Source organism: Ostrinia nubilalis, chromosome Z, assembly GCF_963855985.1.
Source record: "Ostrinia nubilalis chromosome Z, ilOstNubi1.1, whole genome shotgun sequence".
Classification (NCBI taxonomy): domain Eukaryota; kingdom Metazoa; phylum Arthropoda; class Insecta; order Lepidoptera; family Crambidae; genus Ostrinia; species Ostrinia nubilalis.
In genome coordinates, this window is record NC_087119.1 from 7781441 (window position 1) to 7798061 (window position 16621).

The 16621-nt window shown below is 39.5% G+C and overlaps 1 protein-coding gene across 1 annotated transcript in view; it reads right to left on the minus strand.

Annotated features, from left to right (window-relative positions):
• The window catches only part of LOC135086855 (angiopoietin-related protein 2), a 102029-nt gene that overhangs the window by 1664 nt on the left and 83744 nt on the right, over positions 1 to 16621 (minus strand). Inside the window, exons 3-7 of the mRNA XM_063981675.1 lie at positions 16449 to 16611; positions 9412 to 9543; positions 3987 to 4174; positions 2549 to 2692; positions 2050 to 2174 (exon numbers count right to left, since the gene is read on the minus strand). Coding sequence (XP_063837745.1) covers positions 2050 to 2174; positions 2549 to 2692; positions 3987 to 4174; positions 9412 to 9543; positions 16449 to 16611 — 752 coding nt within the window. The remainder of the gene's footprint in view (positions 1 to 2049; positions 2175 to 2548; positions 2693 to 3986; positions 4175 to 9411; positions 9544 to 16448; positions 16612 to 16621) is intronic.

Genomic DNA, 16621 nt, shown 5'->3' on the forward strand with positions numbered 1-16621 from the left:
CGCGTGCCGGCCTGCGTTATGCGCTTACGCACATTGCCGCCGCGACTTGACTCTTCATACGGGAGCAGCTTATTACAAATTCGGCAATGTGTACGGTAAACAATGTATTTTTAATGAAAATCGATGGTTTTGGAACCTGAAACTGCCTCGATACTAATGTTTAGCAACGAGTAGGTAGTGTCATTGGTTCTGCGGTGGCGGTCTGCGGTCGGTTACAAATCATTATAATTATTATCCATATTAATGTTCATATAATATTATTGCTCATAATGCGCTCATAATAATCGATGTTGTATGTACCTAATAACTTATAGTATCCGTGTTATAATAATATATTACTAATATCTTCTATCTGTATACCACTATTTCTTTGGATGCTTACTTATGAAATTGCTGACATTAAAGATTCATCGATTCATAATTCCTGTGACTTAATGTTTGTTTCTATACTCAACATCAAATAAACCGCACCTTCCGCGACGCGAACTTTAACGATTTTTTTGTGACACAATCATGGTGCCCCAACAATGTTGGTGTTATTTGAAAGCCCAATAAATATTCTTAAAGAAAAACACATTTAATTTCTTAATAAATGATTAACATATACCATAAATGTGACTTGAAAAAATACCTCACTTTGGGCCCACCTATGGGATCAATTAGACCAATTTTTATGGTTATAAAACCAAATAATGATCTCACGTGTCCTCTTTAACAGATGGATAGCGATTAATCCCAACTTAACAGTTTTATAGCCATAAAAGTTGGCTTTAGCGTAACTACCTATTTTTTGAAGAAGTGACTCTGGAACCTTCTAAAGACACATTTTTGGGGTAAAAACCTTTCCTATAATGAAATGAAGTTTAGAACTAGGCTTTTGAATGGTACCAACATTGGTGTGAAGTGGGGATGCATACGTTTGAAAGTGCTTGTCGCGGGAGGTGCGATTTATTTGATGTCGAGTGTATAATTGCTGATTAAAATAAAATTTCATTAATAATTCACCCTATCTCCCAAAACTTAAATTTTTACCTACATTATATTTAATTAGATTTACTTGCAATGTACAAAATGGTAATTTCATAGGTAAGTTCTTTTAACAGGCAAGAGGGCAAGAGTACCTTCTCACAAGATAATTTACTCATTACAGAGAAGAATGCTTTTTTAGTCCATGTAACTGGTAACTTTCCTAGAGATTATAAATTCAGACCATCATAAAATATTTACATCTGTGAGCTCGTGTCCTTTTGCTAACAAATGTTACACTCTTCTTTGACTATATTTTATTTAATCTATTAAATTCTTCTATTAACGTCTGATACTTTAACAGCTAACGATGGGATGAAAGGGAATTGAGGTAGTTATATTGTATTAAACCACTATTTTATTCATCTACTTGTACGGGTACATAACTTACTAACATCTCTGTATTTTTTCTTTAAAATGTGATTTTATAGTCTTTCACATGTTCTATTCCACTTTGATCACCCAGTGGACTCCAGGCGACTCTTTGGTGTCCTTTGATCACCCATGGATAAGAAGTTCACTTTGATCACCCATGGATAAGAAGTTCACTTTGATCACCTAGGTGATTTTATCCATGGGTGATCAAAGGACACCAAAGTGTCGCTTGTAGTCCAATTTGATCACCTGGGTGAACAAATCCAGGTGATCAAAGTGGAAAAGACCTTTCACATCAATTTGTGTTACGGTTTGATCCAACATCATTTTTTTTCCAAATAGCACCTATTAATACCACATTTATATGTTGTTTTAAACTTTCGTGGTCACTAATCACTAACATAATTATTGGTACATGGTAGCATCCCGTCAGTAATAATAATCACATCGTCCCGTCAGTAATAGAATCGATGTTCTGTGTGTCCTAATTATGTACTTTCAATTAATCTAATCATTATTTTTTTAATTTCAGGGAAACTCCAGAAAACGTATTTAGGCCACGTCACGTTATTGTGCGATGGCAGATGTCCGCGCTCTTGTGACGTACTTCGTACATCGCAAGCGTTTGTCTCAAGCGCCGGCTCTCACCTTGCCTGGCAGTGAGGTCCTGAGGATCGTGGAGATACAGCCCGTTGAGGCCACGGCCGCAAGACTTCCACCACCAACCGCCCTTCAACATCGAGGCGCAGTTCAGCGATGATCTGTCATTGTCCCTGAAAAACAAACACATTCGAGAAAATTTCAAGGCCAATAGCCAATGCTAGGTATTAAGAGCGGTCACATATAAGTACCTACTTGTTATTAGTCTGGCGAGTAGTCTGAAAATTTTGATTATTACCTAACTAAAGTGTTCCTACCTCCTTCTTACTGTTAAGCTAATCCTGTAGTGTCCATCATCTAAACTACAGTTATAACCGCAAAAAAAAAACTAAGAGTAGTAAAATTTTTCGAAGGGGAAAGCTAGTTTGTTTTTAATTAGGTTCATGAAATCTACTTTAGAATACAAGCCACTATGTTTGACCTGAAGTTATGTAAAATTATATTGATGAGAAGCACGATGGTAATTAGGTATCCAGTTTGGGCTCACCTGTTGTATGTAGAGAAGGGGCTGTTGTTTGAGCCGTACCAGGGGTCGTTGAGGGAGTCTCCAGCGTTCCCTTCGTACCCATCGATCTCCAATTTGTAGTATTCCGCTTCCGAGTAGATCTTGAAGTGCGAATACTGCGCGTATCTAGAACGTAACAACCAAAATTATTGGTCTATTACACTTTGATCACCTGGACTTGATCACCCAGGTGATTAAATTGGACTCCAGGCGTCACTTTGGTGTCCTTTGATCACCCATGGATAAGATTACCTACCTACGTGATCACCTACCTACGTGATCAAAGTGGACTTCTTATCCGTGGGTAATCAAAGGACACCAGTGTCGCTTGGAGTCCGCTTTGATCACCTGGGTGATCAAATTCAAGTGATCAAAGTGGAATAGACCAAAATTATTGTATTTTCAATGGCCCTCACTTGTCTCGAAAGCCTATTTTGGTTTATTTTATGAAACCGTGCAGTGTGACTCACGGTCCCGTGGTTTGAACCAAATGGGTCCATGTGAAACCAACATTCCGAGTTCGGGACATGTTTTCCATTTCATGTAATTTCATTTCTTTACTACTTTACTATAGCCATATTTTATACTAATTAATACGTAGAATTGTATTTTTCATATCAATTAAATTGATGTTTGTAGCTATGATGTTGTTTTATTGAAATCATGCTGCGTAATATAAAATTCTCAATAACGTTTTGGTTTAATTTAATTAAAATTGCAACACTACACTACGAGTATATGCAGTTCTCGAGAGCGTCGGTACCTACTTAAATCCAAATTTTACTATCATCTGAAACAAATATATAAATATAAATATATATATAAATATACAAATATAAAGAATGTAAAAAACATAAATAATAATAATCATTACTTGTCATTACTTAGTTCCATGAACTTTTTTTATTGCTACTTGCTACTTGCAATGTATTGCAATTATTATTAAATAATACACTTACTTACAAATGTTTTTGTAACATTTACGTATAAAAAATATGCCTACTAAGTAAGTAGGTATACGAACATTTAATTTTGTCACCATAATTTAAAAATGATTTCAAGATATCCTTTTAATCCAGACTATGCTAGCGTTCGGTCAAAGTATACCTAAACCATACGCACTGCAGTGGAGACTATGACCATGATGAATGAGTAGTTAGAGTTAGAGTATAGCGTCGTAATAATAAATAAGACACGTACGCATCTAGAGGTTATAGCACACTTAGCAACTCGGAAAGGCTTCAACACCGTATCGCCTTTCGTCGCGCTGTCAACCGCGAGGCAAGGCATTTACTTAACGGTGCGGATAAATGTAAGTTGATACGGTTACGATCCGTTTCCTGGTTGTTAAGTGTGCTACGTCCTTTACTTTACGTTATGCACCGTGGACAGTAGCGCTTAGAACCTGGGCTGTTCTTACCGCTTGTTGCCGTCGAAGTCTTCGAGCTCGACTCGCAGCATGTAGTCGTCATTGTTGGTCAGCATGTAGATGTTCTCGTTGCCGAGCCAAAACTCCTTGCTGGGGTTGCCGAAGCCGTTCTTGTAGTCACTCCAGTCCCTGTTGAAGTTCTCCGCGGGAATACCAAAGTCGTCACGTCGGTGGATCACCTGCCATGGACAAGTGTGATAAGTATAACTGTAATTATTTCTTCTAAACTAGCTTTCCGCCCGCGTGGAATGTTATGTCACAGAAAAACAATCGCGCGCGTCCCTGTTTCAAAAGCCGGGATAAAAACTATCCTACGTCCTCTCCCGGGACTCAAACTATATGCCAAATTTCATCAAAATCGCTTCAGTGGTTTAGGCGTGAAAGCAAGACAGACAGAGTTATCTACTTTCGCATTTATAATATTACTAGCTTTCCGCCCGAGGCTTCGCTCGCGTGGAATTTTATCTGTCACAGAAAAACATTATCGCGCGCGTCCTTGTTTCAAAAACCGGGATAAAAACTAGCCTATGTCCTTTCCCGGGACTCAAACTATCTCTATGACAAATTTCATCAAAATCGCTTCAGTGGTTTAGGCGTGAAAGCAAGACAGACAGAGTTAACTAAATACCGGAATTCGTATCTATTCCTATTCGTAGTATCGCAGTAAGTATCCTCGTAAGTACTCATCGTCAACCATGGCCTGAGCCATCGCACTACTAGGTAAATTCCATGTTTTATTGTTGAGGGCGGATTTACCCTACCAAAGGTGCCAACAACTGGCGAGTAGGTACCTACAAGAAATACTAGATAGTTTGATTAATTATTCATAAAAATCAAAAATTGATGTCCTCATTTCTGATGAAGTGATTCAATGATTGAAATCTCTTGCACTGATGGACACGATCAACATCACAATGGTGTGACGTAACATTTTTTATCCACAACCAGGAAGCTCTTGGCCTGCATCTCACCTGATGAAAAAGTGATGATCGGGCCGAAGGTAAAGCGAGCTTCCTGCTCCACACCACATTCCTCCTCAACCACCGAGGAACTGGCTATCTTACCTCCAACTGCCGCAACACAACAAAGTCGTTAACACTGTTGTTATGGCGACAGACTTGGTAAGATGGTGGTAGCTAACTAGGCAGGCTTATAACAATAAGCCTTACTTCGTTCGTTCGTTCGTTCGTTTCAGCCAAATGACGTCCAGTGCTGGACAAAGGCCTCCTCCAAGGTTTTCCACAATGCACGGTCCTGCGCTGCCCTTACTTACCACCAGCCAAACAGAACATAAAAATCTGTCCCCAATAATGGGGATCAAACCCGAGACTCCTTGATCTGTAGTAGATGGTATACTCCAGAGCAGGGTTTCCCAATTTTTTTTTGGCAAGGAACCCTAAATGATTATACTTTTTCTAGCGGAACCCCCGTACTACTCCACCCGCACGCCCTGCCCCTCCCTTGTGCGTATACAAGTCGGTGCGAGCGAACAACGTCGGTCACGAAACGTGGGATAATATTTTTTACGGAACCCTTGCGGCCTTTCAACGGAACCCCAGGGTTCCGCGGATCACCATTCGGGAACCGCTGCTCTAGACTCTAGAGATGAAACGGATATCCGGCCGGCTCCCTGAAAAAGGAGCCTAGATACTTACGCTAATGGAAAAACTAACTTAGCTTAGATCTTGGTTGGGTTGCAAACCAAAAGCTAAGCTAAGTTACTTTTAAATAATAACCATTTCTAAACTGAGTTGTCGATAACATAATCGCCTTTATCAAGGTTACTTATGTAAGTACCTTGTTATTCCAGTTTATAGTGTGGGATATGATGCTCAACCACAATAAGGAAGCTAGATGTTAGTGCTTCCTTCCGAGCGGGTGTTATGCTCGGGGACCAAGGTCCAATTTACACCATCTTGGTTTGCCTATATATACTTGGCAGGATATAAAACTCCGTCACCGCGATGCAGGTTTGTATGAGCGGCGGAGTGTGCCATAGTGAAGTAGTAACAGCGCCAGCTGTTTGGTCACTAGTTTGTAGTGGCGTCGCCATACCACTCCCCCCGGAAGAACGGGAGGTGGATGACGTCAGGATGAGCTCAGCAGTCTGTGCGTGATGAGCTTACAAGTGCCAGTGTGCTCAAGTCTGCGGTGAGTCGAGACGAGCAGGTTGCGGTGCTCTATCCACGGTGAGTCGGGATAGTGAGCGGAGGCGTCTTCGATGGTCGGGCGTGGAGCTGGCCCAGAGCTGTACCCGTGACCAGTGAAGTGACGGTTGCTTGCTGCTGAGGAACCAGGAAGGTCGGTTGCGATCTGCGGATGGTCCCTGAAGGCTGGATGCTGGCTTGTTGAAGACTGGAGCTGATGATGACGGAGTGGCGGAGATGGTGAGGATGGCGGAGGCTGATGCCGAAGATGGTGATGATGGAAGGTCGTGGTGATTGATGGAAGGTCACGATCCAATCACGTCGGGGTCACCAATGTGGGATATGATGCTCAACCACAATAAGGAAGCTAGATGTTAGTGCTTCCTTCCGAGCGGGTGTTATGCTCGGGGACCAAGGTCCGATTTACACTCAGATCATAGAAGGGAATAGATGTGAAACGGGGGCGTGGCGCGTGTCTCCGCGATATGCCCAGAAACGAACATCGGCCGCGTAGCTAGGTTAGTCGCGATTCAGTCGTACTAAGGAAATGTTCTCCGATATTTTGGATAATGCGTCGTTACACGTGCAATAAAACAAGTGAAACGAAGAACTACAGGAACAATGGAGTCATTTACTACATGTAAGTATTGCAAATCCATTGGTATTTTGCTTATAAATAAAAAAACTTAACATTTTTACGAACGAATTCAGTGCCGTAACAGTTACTGCGATATCGAAATCAGTGGTGATAAAAATTCTAACACACTTGTACATTGACGATTTAGTTAACAACCACTTTATGTCATGCTCAACTACTGCGCAATGTATTTTATTTCTTCCGATATCCACTGTCGTGTGAAAATATACAGTACGGCCGCATGTGCCGGTCGTAACATAGTGCCGTGCTCGTGTTCTAATGCGGTTTCCTATTATCGATAATAGAAGTAAATTATGATTTTCTATTTTGTAATTTTAAATAAAAAAATGATGTGTTACTTGAGATTATAAGATTTTACAAAAAAAAATAACAGTAGAAGTAATTAGTAACTGTCAACTATGTAATTACTATAAGACTTAGTTGAAAGCCTAATAAATAGGCATTATTTTTGATAAACATATGCGGTACGCAGATCGCCATAATTAAAATGTAAATGCGTGATAGTAGTTAATAATAACGTATAATAATAAAAAGGTTTTCATACATAAGCATTTTGTGAAACCATTTTCGAGCCTTGCCCCTAGCGATTTAAAGTATCGATATCTTGTCGACTGCATTTTATCTTTGTTCTCTCACTAGCGTTTTCAAAGTGTGCGTCACGTCGCGCGGCCATTGATTGGCCATAAGGCACGCCTTCTGGCCAATCACAGCACTTTTAAGCCGGTTGCACATGTTGTCGTAGACTCTCAGTCGCTTTGTTTTTACACAGTTGAATGTGTGTGTGGGAGCTGTGGTGGGGGAAATGTGGGGACACTGGTTCTCGTTGTAGTTACGCGCGACTTCATATCTATTCTCTTTCTATGATCTGAGGATTTACACCATCTTGGTTTGCCTATATATACTTGGCAGGATATAAAACTCCGTCACCGCGATGCAGGTTTGTATGAGCGGCGGAGTGTGCCATAGTGAAGTAGTAACAGCGCCATCTGTTGGTCACTAGTTTGTAGTGGCGTCGCCACAATAGGTACTGTATCTCAGGCTTTGGCGGTTGTCTTTGTTTTTTATGTTTATTTGGCGGACTGTGCCTTAAAATATAGGTACTTTTTCCCTAACATAAAAAAGGATAAGTACTTAGGTATTTAATAGACAATTTACGGACTCCAAGTACTTATTCGAACTAAGTTACCAGAAGCACTTTATTCAGCCGGCGTGTCATCCGTTTAACCTAGCTAGAAATCTTGTGTAATATTGTCTCATCTCTGATGGCAAAACATTGCCATAACCTTCGATAACGAATGGGTAGACATTTTTACATCTAGTGGTGAGCACGCCCTTAGACCGGCTCTAAGGGCGTGTCACACTGCCACTGTACACGGCTTAGAACGCTTTTAACGTTGTGTAAGAGACCTCATAAGTAAGTAGTAGCTAACATGATTTTCTAATGAGCCAATTGCCGAGCCACATCCACGGCTACGAGTACGGTTTTCTCTAACATTATTGTCACATTTCATCTTTTAAAGGCCCGATTTAATAACGAAAGCTTCATTATGATGTTTATCTACACGAGAGTAGGTTACAAAATTACTATACAAATTAACACGCAATCAAAGGTGCTGAGATTTTTAAAAGTTTCTTATTTCTATGCTGGATTCTAGAGACTTGAATAAACATGATAATAACTGACACAAAATAATGCCTTAGGTGGGATTGAAGCCACAATCACTGACCTAACGATGGCTCATATCTACTAAACAGTTGTGTCATGGTTAAAGTTAAAGTTACTTCAGCATTTTAAGATTACAAGTTAAACCAATTAACATAAGTACCTATCTATCATCAGTGCTTCCATTAGAATCTCAGAAAACAATCGGCTTCTCTATGTTAGGGAACATGAGCCTCCTCCAAGGAATGCCGTGTATGAACTCGTTTTTTCATGGAGCTAAGTATTGCAACGTATCTTTTTAACAGGACCGTCTTTAACTTACACAGGCAGGCATTATAATGATCGAAGTGCGCATTTCCTCTGAAAAAATATCAATTGCAAAACTTTTCAGCGAATTTTGAAATGTAATTGAAGTTACGATAGATCGGGTCGAATTGGCTAACTCGTGATCCAGGGACCGCGGGTTCGGTCCCCGCCGCCGCTCGACTATTGTGGTGAGCTCACTCGTGATACAAGCTTAATAATATTTAGCTTAGTAGGTACGAGGACGAGGGGCTAACGGGAGTATTAGTAATGTGTGAAATAACAATTTTTTTCGGATGTAGGTCCTGGGCATGTTCTCAGAGTGCTTAGAGGGCTGCTTCTTACTTCTTACTAATATTATAAATGTTTGTATGGATGGATGTTAACATGTTTGTTACTCTTTCACGCAAAAACTACTGAACGGATTTTGATAAAACTTTACAGTACAGCACAGCAGTACTAGGCAGTCTGTGTTCAACTATCACTCGGGTCGGACGTTCCTATAGCAAAGTATTATTCTTTATTAACCCAGAATAACATGTAACTAGGCTATAATTTATGAAGATCTGTGACAAACTAAAGTGAAGCCGCGGGCAAAAGCTAGTTTAATAATAAATATGAGTATTTCCTAAAGATTTGACTCACCGTCCACCCTCCGTCAGCGACGTTCTGCTCACAGTACACCTTGAGGAACCAGTAGGTGGTGCCTCTGATCTGCAGGTAGTACACGCCCGACTCCCTCATGCCAGCGTTCAGGAGGTCCACACACGAATAGCCCTGCAAAAACCAGATGTTGTAAACCTCGGTTCACTCGGCAAGGACGCGGCAAGAGAGAAATGCACGGAAAGAATTTATAGAAGAATGAGCAATCGGCAAAGAAAATTTAGGGTAAGAATTCATTGTAATGTTATATGTAGATCTAAAAGATCTGATCTTAAATTCCCCATTAAGTTGTTGGCTTAGGTATGCCTAGGTGAAATTAGTAATTGTAAAAGATATCGTTTAATAGAATAGGTTGTTTGAAACACAGATCAATATCTCTTTAAAGTTAATTGAATTACGATATTAGTGAACCATAATTCTGTAGGATAGTTATGCAAATCTGTTAAATAACATTTAACAGCGCTTTTTGGATTGGCCAAAACGAAATTATTTGTTTGCTCACTCAAAAGATAAAAAGGACAGAACAACAAGGAATTAAATCGAATACACGAATCAATTTTGTTTAATTTCGATAAGAACTTGTTGTTTGTGCAATTAGAGTAAACGTCATCGTGCAGTTCTCTTTCACCACTTCCCAGTTCAACTCGCTAGCAGCCAATGCGTCGACATTCGCGAATTGACCTTTGCACAAACTTCGCAAACGCTTTTATCTACTGTGCTTTTATGTTGGCACAGAGTAAAAAAGTTCGCAAAAGACATTACTTATTTAGGTAGGTATTACATATTTTTACACGTTTTCTCTCTGCCTGCATTCCATATTATAAGTTTTGAAGTCTTGTTTACGGTCTTCTTACCAGATCGTAAAATGTAGAGAGGGTTGGCATCAAGGTCAATACAATAAGTTATAAGTGATTGTTATTGCTGGCTGAGTACGAAACAAGCGCAAAACAAAGCTTCAATAATGAATACTACTTATGAAAAAAACCCAAGTTGATCCGGAAGGCAGAAAATTAATATTACCTGCTAAAACATGGGTCTATGTAAGTGATTTGAGCTATGACAAATAAAGCAGCTTTTTCTTCTAAGCTACGCGTGTATGATTAAAGTGAATAAATTCGCAATGCTTGTAATAGCAATTACGTACGACACGTACATAGTACGTGCAGTGAGTGTGAACAACACTTAAAATTATACCATAGCGATGACACGCGCTTGTATGTACAGAATTAATAAGTTTTTTTATGATTATGTCATAAATACCTGCTTTCTTCCGGTCATCAAGCATGGGAGCGGGCACGCCTTCGTAAAATGATCTTTAGTCATTCAGGTTAGAAGCATAGTTAGTTAATGATAATAAGTGGGTAACATTAAAATATAGGTACAAAACCAGAAGCGTGAGTATGTCAAAGGTTATCTCTGTAATTATTTAAATTTATACTTAATTTCTTCATAGAAGTTGACAGATTAGAAGCCCATTTTAATACTGAATATTTAATTTAGAGTTCTGTGTTTGTAATAAGTTTTAGTTTAAGTGAAAACTATAATGTACTTGAATAAACCTACCTACTTTTAAGAATCATAGTATTTTCTGTGACTTAAGGAGGTTGCGAAGCGATTAAGATCTCAAATCGATATGAACGTTACTACAAGCACCACATTTGTACCTACTAAGAAGTGATATTTAATATCGAGTTTAACTTAATGACGAAACGAAATAACGAATGTCACAATATCTAAAGGCGCAGCAGATACAGTTATTAATTTCTGTTTCTATGAGCTGGAAGTAGTTCGACAAAAACCCATAACTCAAACGCTGCGTAATCTCGCACATTAGTGTTCAATGAGATAAATTGCTAGGCGTCAAAAATGGTGCGCACTGACACATTACGCAAGCTTGTGACAAATCACGGCGAAACAAACGTAGATGGATAATGATTTTAAGTTTCCCTTTCACGCGGTTCTCCCGATCACAATTGCATAGCTGACTTCTAAGACACCATTAATACTCGCATTTGTAAGGAAACCATGGCGACTGCCATTCACGGCTGTCCCCACACGCTGACCGCGATTGTTCTGTTTGCAAGAAGATAATTATTATTTCTTTCCGTTAAGAAGTGATTGCGTAAATATTGTTTGAGGATCAACTCTCAAAACGTTAAACAAAGGTAAAACACATAGAAAGTTCGTGGAAGATTCCAACCACTTGCAAATCGTTCCTTGAAACTGCACTCAGGTGATTTATCACCGCAAGCAAAGGCTTTACTAAATCATTGTTATTTGTCTTTGCGTAATTTGAAACCACTTCTTGTTGGATATAACTGTTAGTCAGATAGGAAAGTCCGAGATATTTTTGCATCATTCCGCCGTGCAGGTTGTATTGTAATAGGTTACAATTTGGAATCTACCGTCACGATCACGACCTGTCAATTTTCTGACGTCTTTCTGTGCGAGATGTACTCGTAAGTAAGATATAGGTAGGTAATTTTTCACGGCAGCAAGTATAGTCATAAATGCTGTCTACTTACCCACTACGAGTATTATTGAACGTGTGAGCTTTATATAACAACTATGGTGCTGTACTACAGTAAAGCCATGTAAGATTTATTCTTAAACATCTTGTAAGAATGATACCAGAAGGTAATCACATTCACACCAATTCACACATAATCGACTACATTAAATTTTTTTTTTTTTTAGCAATACAGTATTATCTTGTTGACGTTTTGAGAGTGGTTTTCTAGAGTCTATGGATTCACCTGAAATTAAGATAAAAGTCTCTAATTTGTCCCTACACATTTGTTGATTATCATTTAGAACCCTCAATTTTAGTAGAGTCCAGTAGGTAAACTCTATTTATTGCGATTGTTACTAGTTTCCTACTCCAAAACATTTGATGTGCAGTTGAAACCTAACTACATTCAACCGATAAAAATAAATTGACAGTCCTGCAAAATGTTGTTTAAATTACCGGCGCATTAAGTTACCGTCGAACGTTAACCGACGGCCCAACAAAGCGTTCAATAAATATTGATTTAGCAATGCAGCTACATTTGGCGGGGCCTACATTTGATCCAGATAAGTACACCTGTAGGATAGCGTTAGAGCTAATTGGTTGCATCACTGCTCGACATAACGGTTCTCGTGCTCTCGGAACAATCAACACGGTGTAACCGTCAGTAATTGTTTGGTGGGAACAGACGGTTTTTGCGCGCAAGCGCAAGCGCGGAAAGCGCACCCGATCTGGAGCAGTGAACCAGATTTACGTAATCTGCCCGATGCAACTTTCCTTGTGCGGAACCCTGAGCGCAAACCAGAACATGAGAGCGTTTTCACGCATCCACCCCCCGTACGATAATGAATGGACAAACATGGGGCAGGCCAGATCGAGTCCGACTCGCGGTTGTGCAATCGAGATCGTTACTTGAAAACATATGTAAGCGAATGCCTCCGACAACTGTCGCAATGGCCACAGACCTTTTGTTGGAATTTGATATGTTTTGACATTATCCAAGCAGTAACCGAGATTTTCAACACAAAATGAAGAATTTTGAACCTTTTATTTTAGGGCATTGCGAAATTACAACGTAGTTAGGAACCCGCGAAGTGCTGCATGCGTAATTTCGGCGAGTGCGCCAATCTCTGAAACTAGTTGTGCTGTTGTCAGAGTAAGCGGGTCGTGATTCCCGATTATGCAATATCGATCATTGTTTACAGGACTCATTGTATTGTTTTGCAACTCGGATTTAATGCTAGTGCCATTAAATCCGATTATTACTACGGTACGGAAACGTTGTGTTACTGCTGTTTTAAATATTTGTCTGTTTTCTATTGGATTGAACAAGAAAACCTTTTCTAATTTCTCTCAGTACGAGTAGCATGGGTGAGAATGTGTTAGTTAAATTAACGCCCGTTTAATGTTATTTCCTCATTGCTTATTTGGGTGAATATCAACAAACTCGTTTTTTGCCTAATTCCGGTGGCGAATTTTCATTTCCACTTTCCAAAACATATTTGTGGCAGAAATAGTAGTAAATGACTTGTATTATTCAATGTTAAGGTAGAGATCAAAATATTCTTAATACTTCTCGAGTTATGTTAGTTTGAAATTATCGAGAGCCACCGAAATTGTATTTGAGCCACCGGGATTAAGAACCATCCACCGAAATTGATTTATACAGCGAAATTAAGAATATTATGGACGATTGTCTCAAATTACTTATTTATTTGTAATCAATTAAGTATTATTATCCAGTAATGATGTTTATAAATTGGTAACAATATTCAGGCCCATGATGTGACCCTAGAAAAGCCATGTGTGTCGTAAGAGGCGACTAAGGAATCAAAATACTGGAGGATGGGCTGCAGCATCTTTCCAGGTATTATACTACCATACTGCAACTACCTAACCTAACCTAACCAGCCTGAAAAGCATGGTGATAACGGCAAAAACCCTCCATAGAGAACAAATCCAAAACTTTCTGACTCTAGTCGCCGGCAGCCCCGTTGTTCTAAACTCATCACAAAGACATCATGCATGACTCTCAAACCCAAAAACCAACTCTATTCCCGGGAGGGCGACCAACTGCCTCAGGTTGGTGTTAGGTTTATCTTCCATAAGTAAAAATGTTGGTCCAGGCTAGCCAAGTTTCGCACATAGAAGAATTCGAAAGATGTCGACTGATGAAGTCTAAGCCACGACCAATGCCAATCCAGCTCCAAAACCCCACGAATTTTCAGCTGGAGTGGCAGAATAGATTGCAACCTACGAGGCTACGGAAATTTTAGCTGTTTCAGGACTGTTCTCATCTGTTTTTAAGATTCTGCTTAGTATCGATGTTTAAATAGCTATCCAAGTCCTCACTCTAATACAAAGTGTATTATAGAGGCGATTATGTGTAATAAATCAAAAGTATGTACCTATTTGCGAGGATCAAATTTAATATTACTACGATGAATAACGAGGATAGCAGAACCGTTTTGGTAAATGCCTAAGCTGCAAGAAGAGATTAAGAACTAGTAATTAGGCTGAAAATCGAGATTATCCCGACACTTTGGCGAAGATATCTTAGACTTTAGCTTGAGCGAGATTAGAATGCCCTGTTAAAAACAACAAGGTATGTATGATGAAATCACAACTGAGCTTATGAAATTAGATGGAATGCTAATACTAAAGTCCCCTTAAATACCATCATGTGCCCAGAACCCAAAAAATAAGGCATGGAGGTGGTAATCTGGAATTACATGGACGTCGGCGATGGTCCAGAGTCAGGTGAGGCCTCCTGCTTCGGGCTTTACCGCTTTTTCCTGAAATATGACTGTATATCGCTATACGACATTCAGTATCCCAGACAACCTCATTTTCGGAAAGACGTTCTATGTAATTCTGCATCAAATTATGCAGAAGACTGATACTATATTCAGTCATTATTCTTGACCTTTTTGTACTATAAGAAAACCATCTTCGATTCGGTCGAGACCTGGGCTGTGCTACAGTCTCTTTAATGGCGCCAAATTGACTGTTGATACATGCAACTTCTGAAGTACTTGTATGATAACTTCATCATATCAGCCCGCCCCTCCAAGATCAGAACTCGAAACTTATCTGGTTGCTCCGATAATTAAGACAGGGAGACACCATAATCTCTTAAAGTCTTCACAACCTCCCACTTAGAGGTTTTCAAGCTTCTGAGCTAGAGCGAGCTCAGTATCAAGACAACTTCGATTCACTGACGATATTGTAGTTATGGCTGAGACCTTAGTAGACCTAGGTACAATGCTCCAGAGCCAATAAGATCAATTCTGGCAATAGATTCGCCACCGGAGCCACCGAAATTGCGCCACCGGAATTAAAAAACTGTTACAAAATTCAAATTATAAAGAAAACTATAATTCTGATCAATAATTTCTGTATATAGATACAACAAAATACCAAACTTTAATCATGTAAAAGAATCGTTTAGCATCTAAGTAAGAAGCTTTCACTCATACACTTGACAGCGGAATTGAAAAATTTTGTATTCCTGTGCCACTGATACAAATATTTACGTGTCTGCTGGAAAAACAAAACCACAAGTCGCAAGTCTTTATAGCCCGATCAGGAGGACACAGCTGAGTGATGCAGGGAAGAACAACTCTACGTCTCTCAAAGCTTCTTTGGAGAAGTAAGAGAGTGTCGAAATTGAGCCACTGTAATTGCTTTTTTTCGTGGGACAATTTTGAAAGGCTATTTAAAACACTTGAATTATGAAATATGACATTTCTTTCATATCATTTGGAAGACTTATTTAATGTATTTTATGACTATATTATTCTTAAATTACTAGAATCCCCGAGAAAGAAGGAATAACACAATTTATGAGTAGAAATAGAGTCAGGACACGCCACCGCTATTAGATTTTAGGCCTTTCAAATTTTTTTCAGCACATAAAATAACTACCTATAGTCCTGAAGACTTTGGTATCGTGTAAAACACTATTTAAACTATATACAGAAAAAAATTCATTGCTCTAGTTACATTTCTCCCATCGATTCTCAGCTCCGCCGCGTAAAAAACGTGCTTGGGATATTCAACCATTTATACGAGTACATGTAAAATATGTGTGTACTTATGTAAAACGCGCCATGTTCACATATTATTTATTTTGTTAAACACAGCTTTTAGTCGTTTGCATTTGACATTCATAGCCATAATATAAATTTTTAGTCGGAAGGGGGAATAAATTTCAATCTGCCACTCTTGTTTGCTTAGATGGTTTTTCTATTTCGTGTCTTAGCTGTTATTTTAATTTTAAATCATGATAATTACCTTAGGACATCGTTAGTCATGCGGCAAACTGTTCCAAAACTCTACAGGCGACAATTTTAGAGACGATTAATATTCATGGGCAACATTCTGCGACACACATTATTTTATTATGTCATTCGCATCGGCGATATTAATTACAGTTTTGCTATTGATTCAACGACAACGAAAGGTGTTTTATAATGAGTAATATTAAGCTTTATGTAACATAACTCACTTTCACATCTTTATAGTTGGCGACGATCTCGGAGGCGAAAGTGTTGTTGCCGATGATGGGCTTGTTCTTGACGCTGGGGAAGATGATGCCGCCCTTGCGGCTGGACGGGCGCGGCGACGTGCTGGGCGGCGTCGTGGGCGCGCTCGCGTTCGCGCCGCTAGGACTGCACGCGA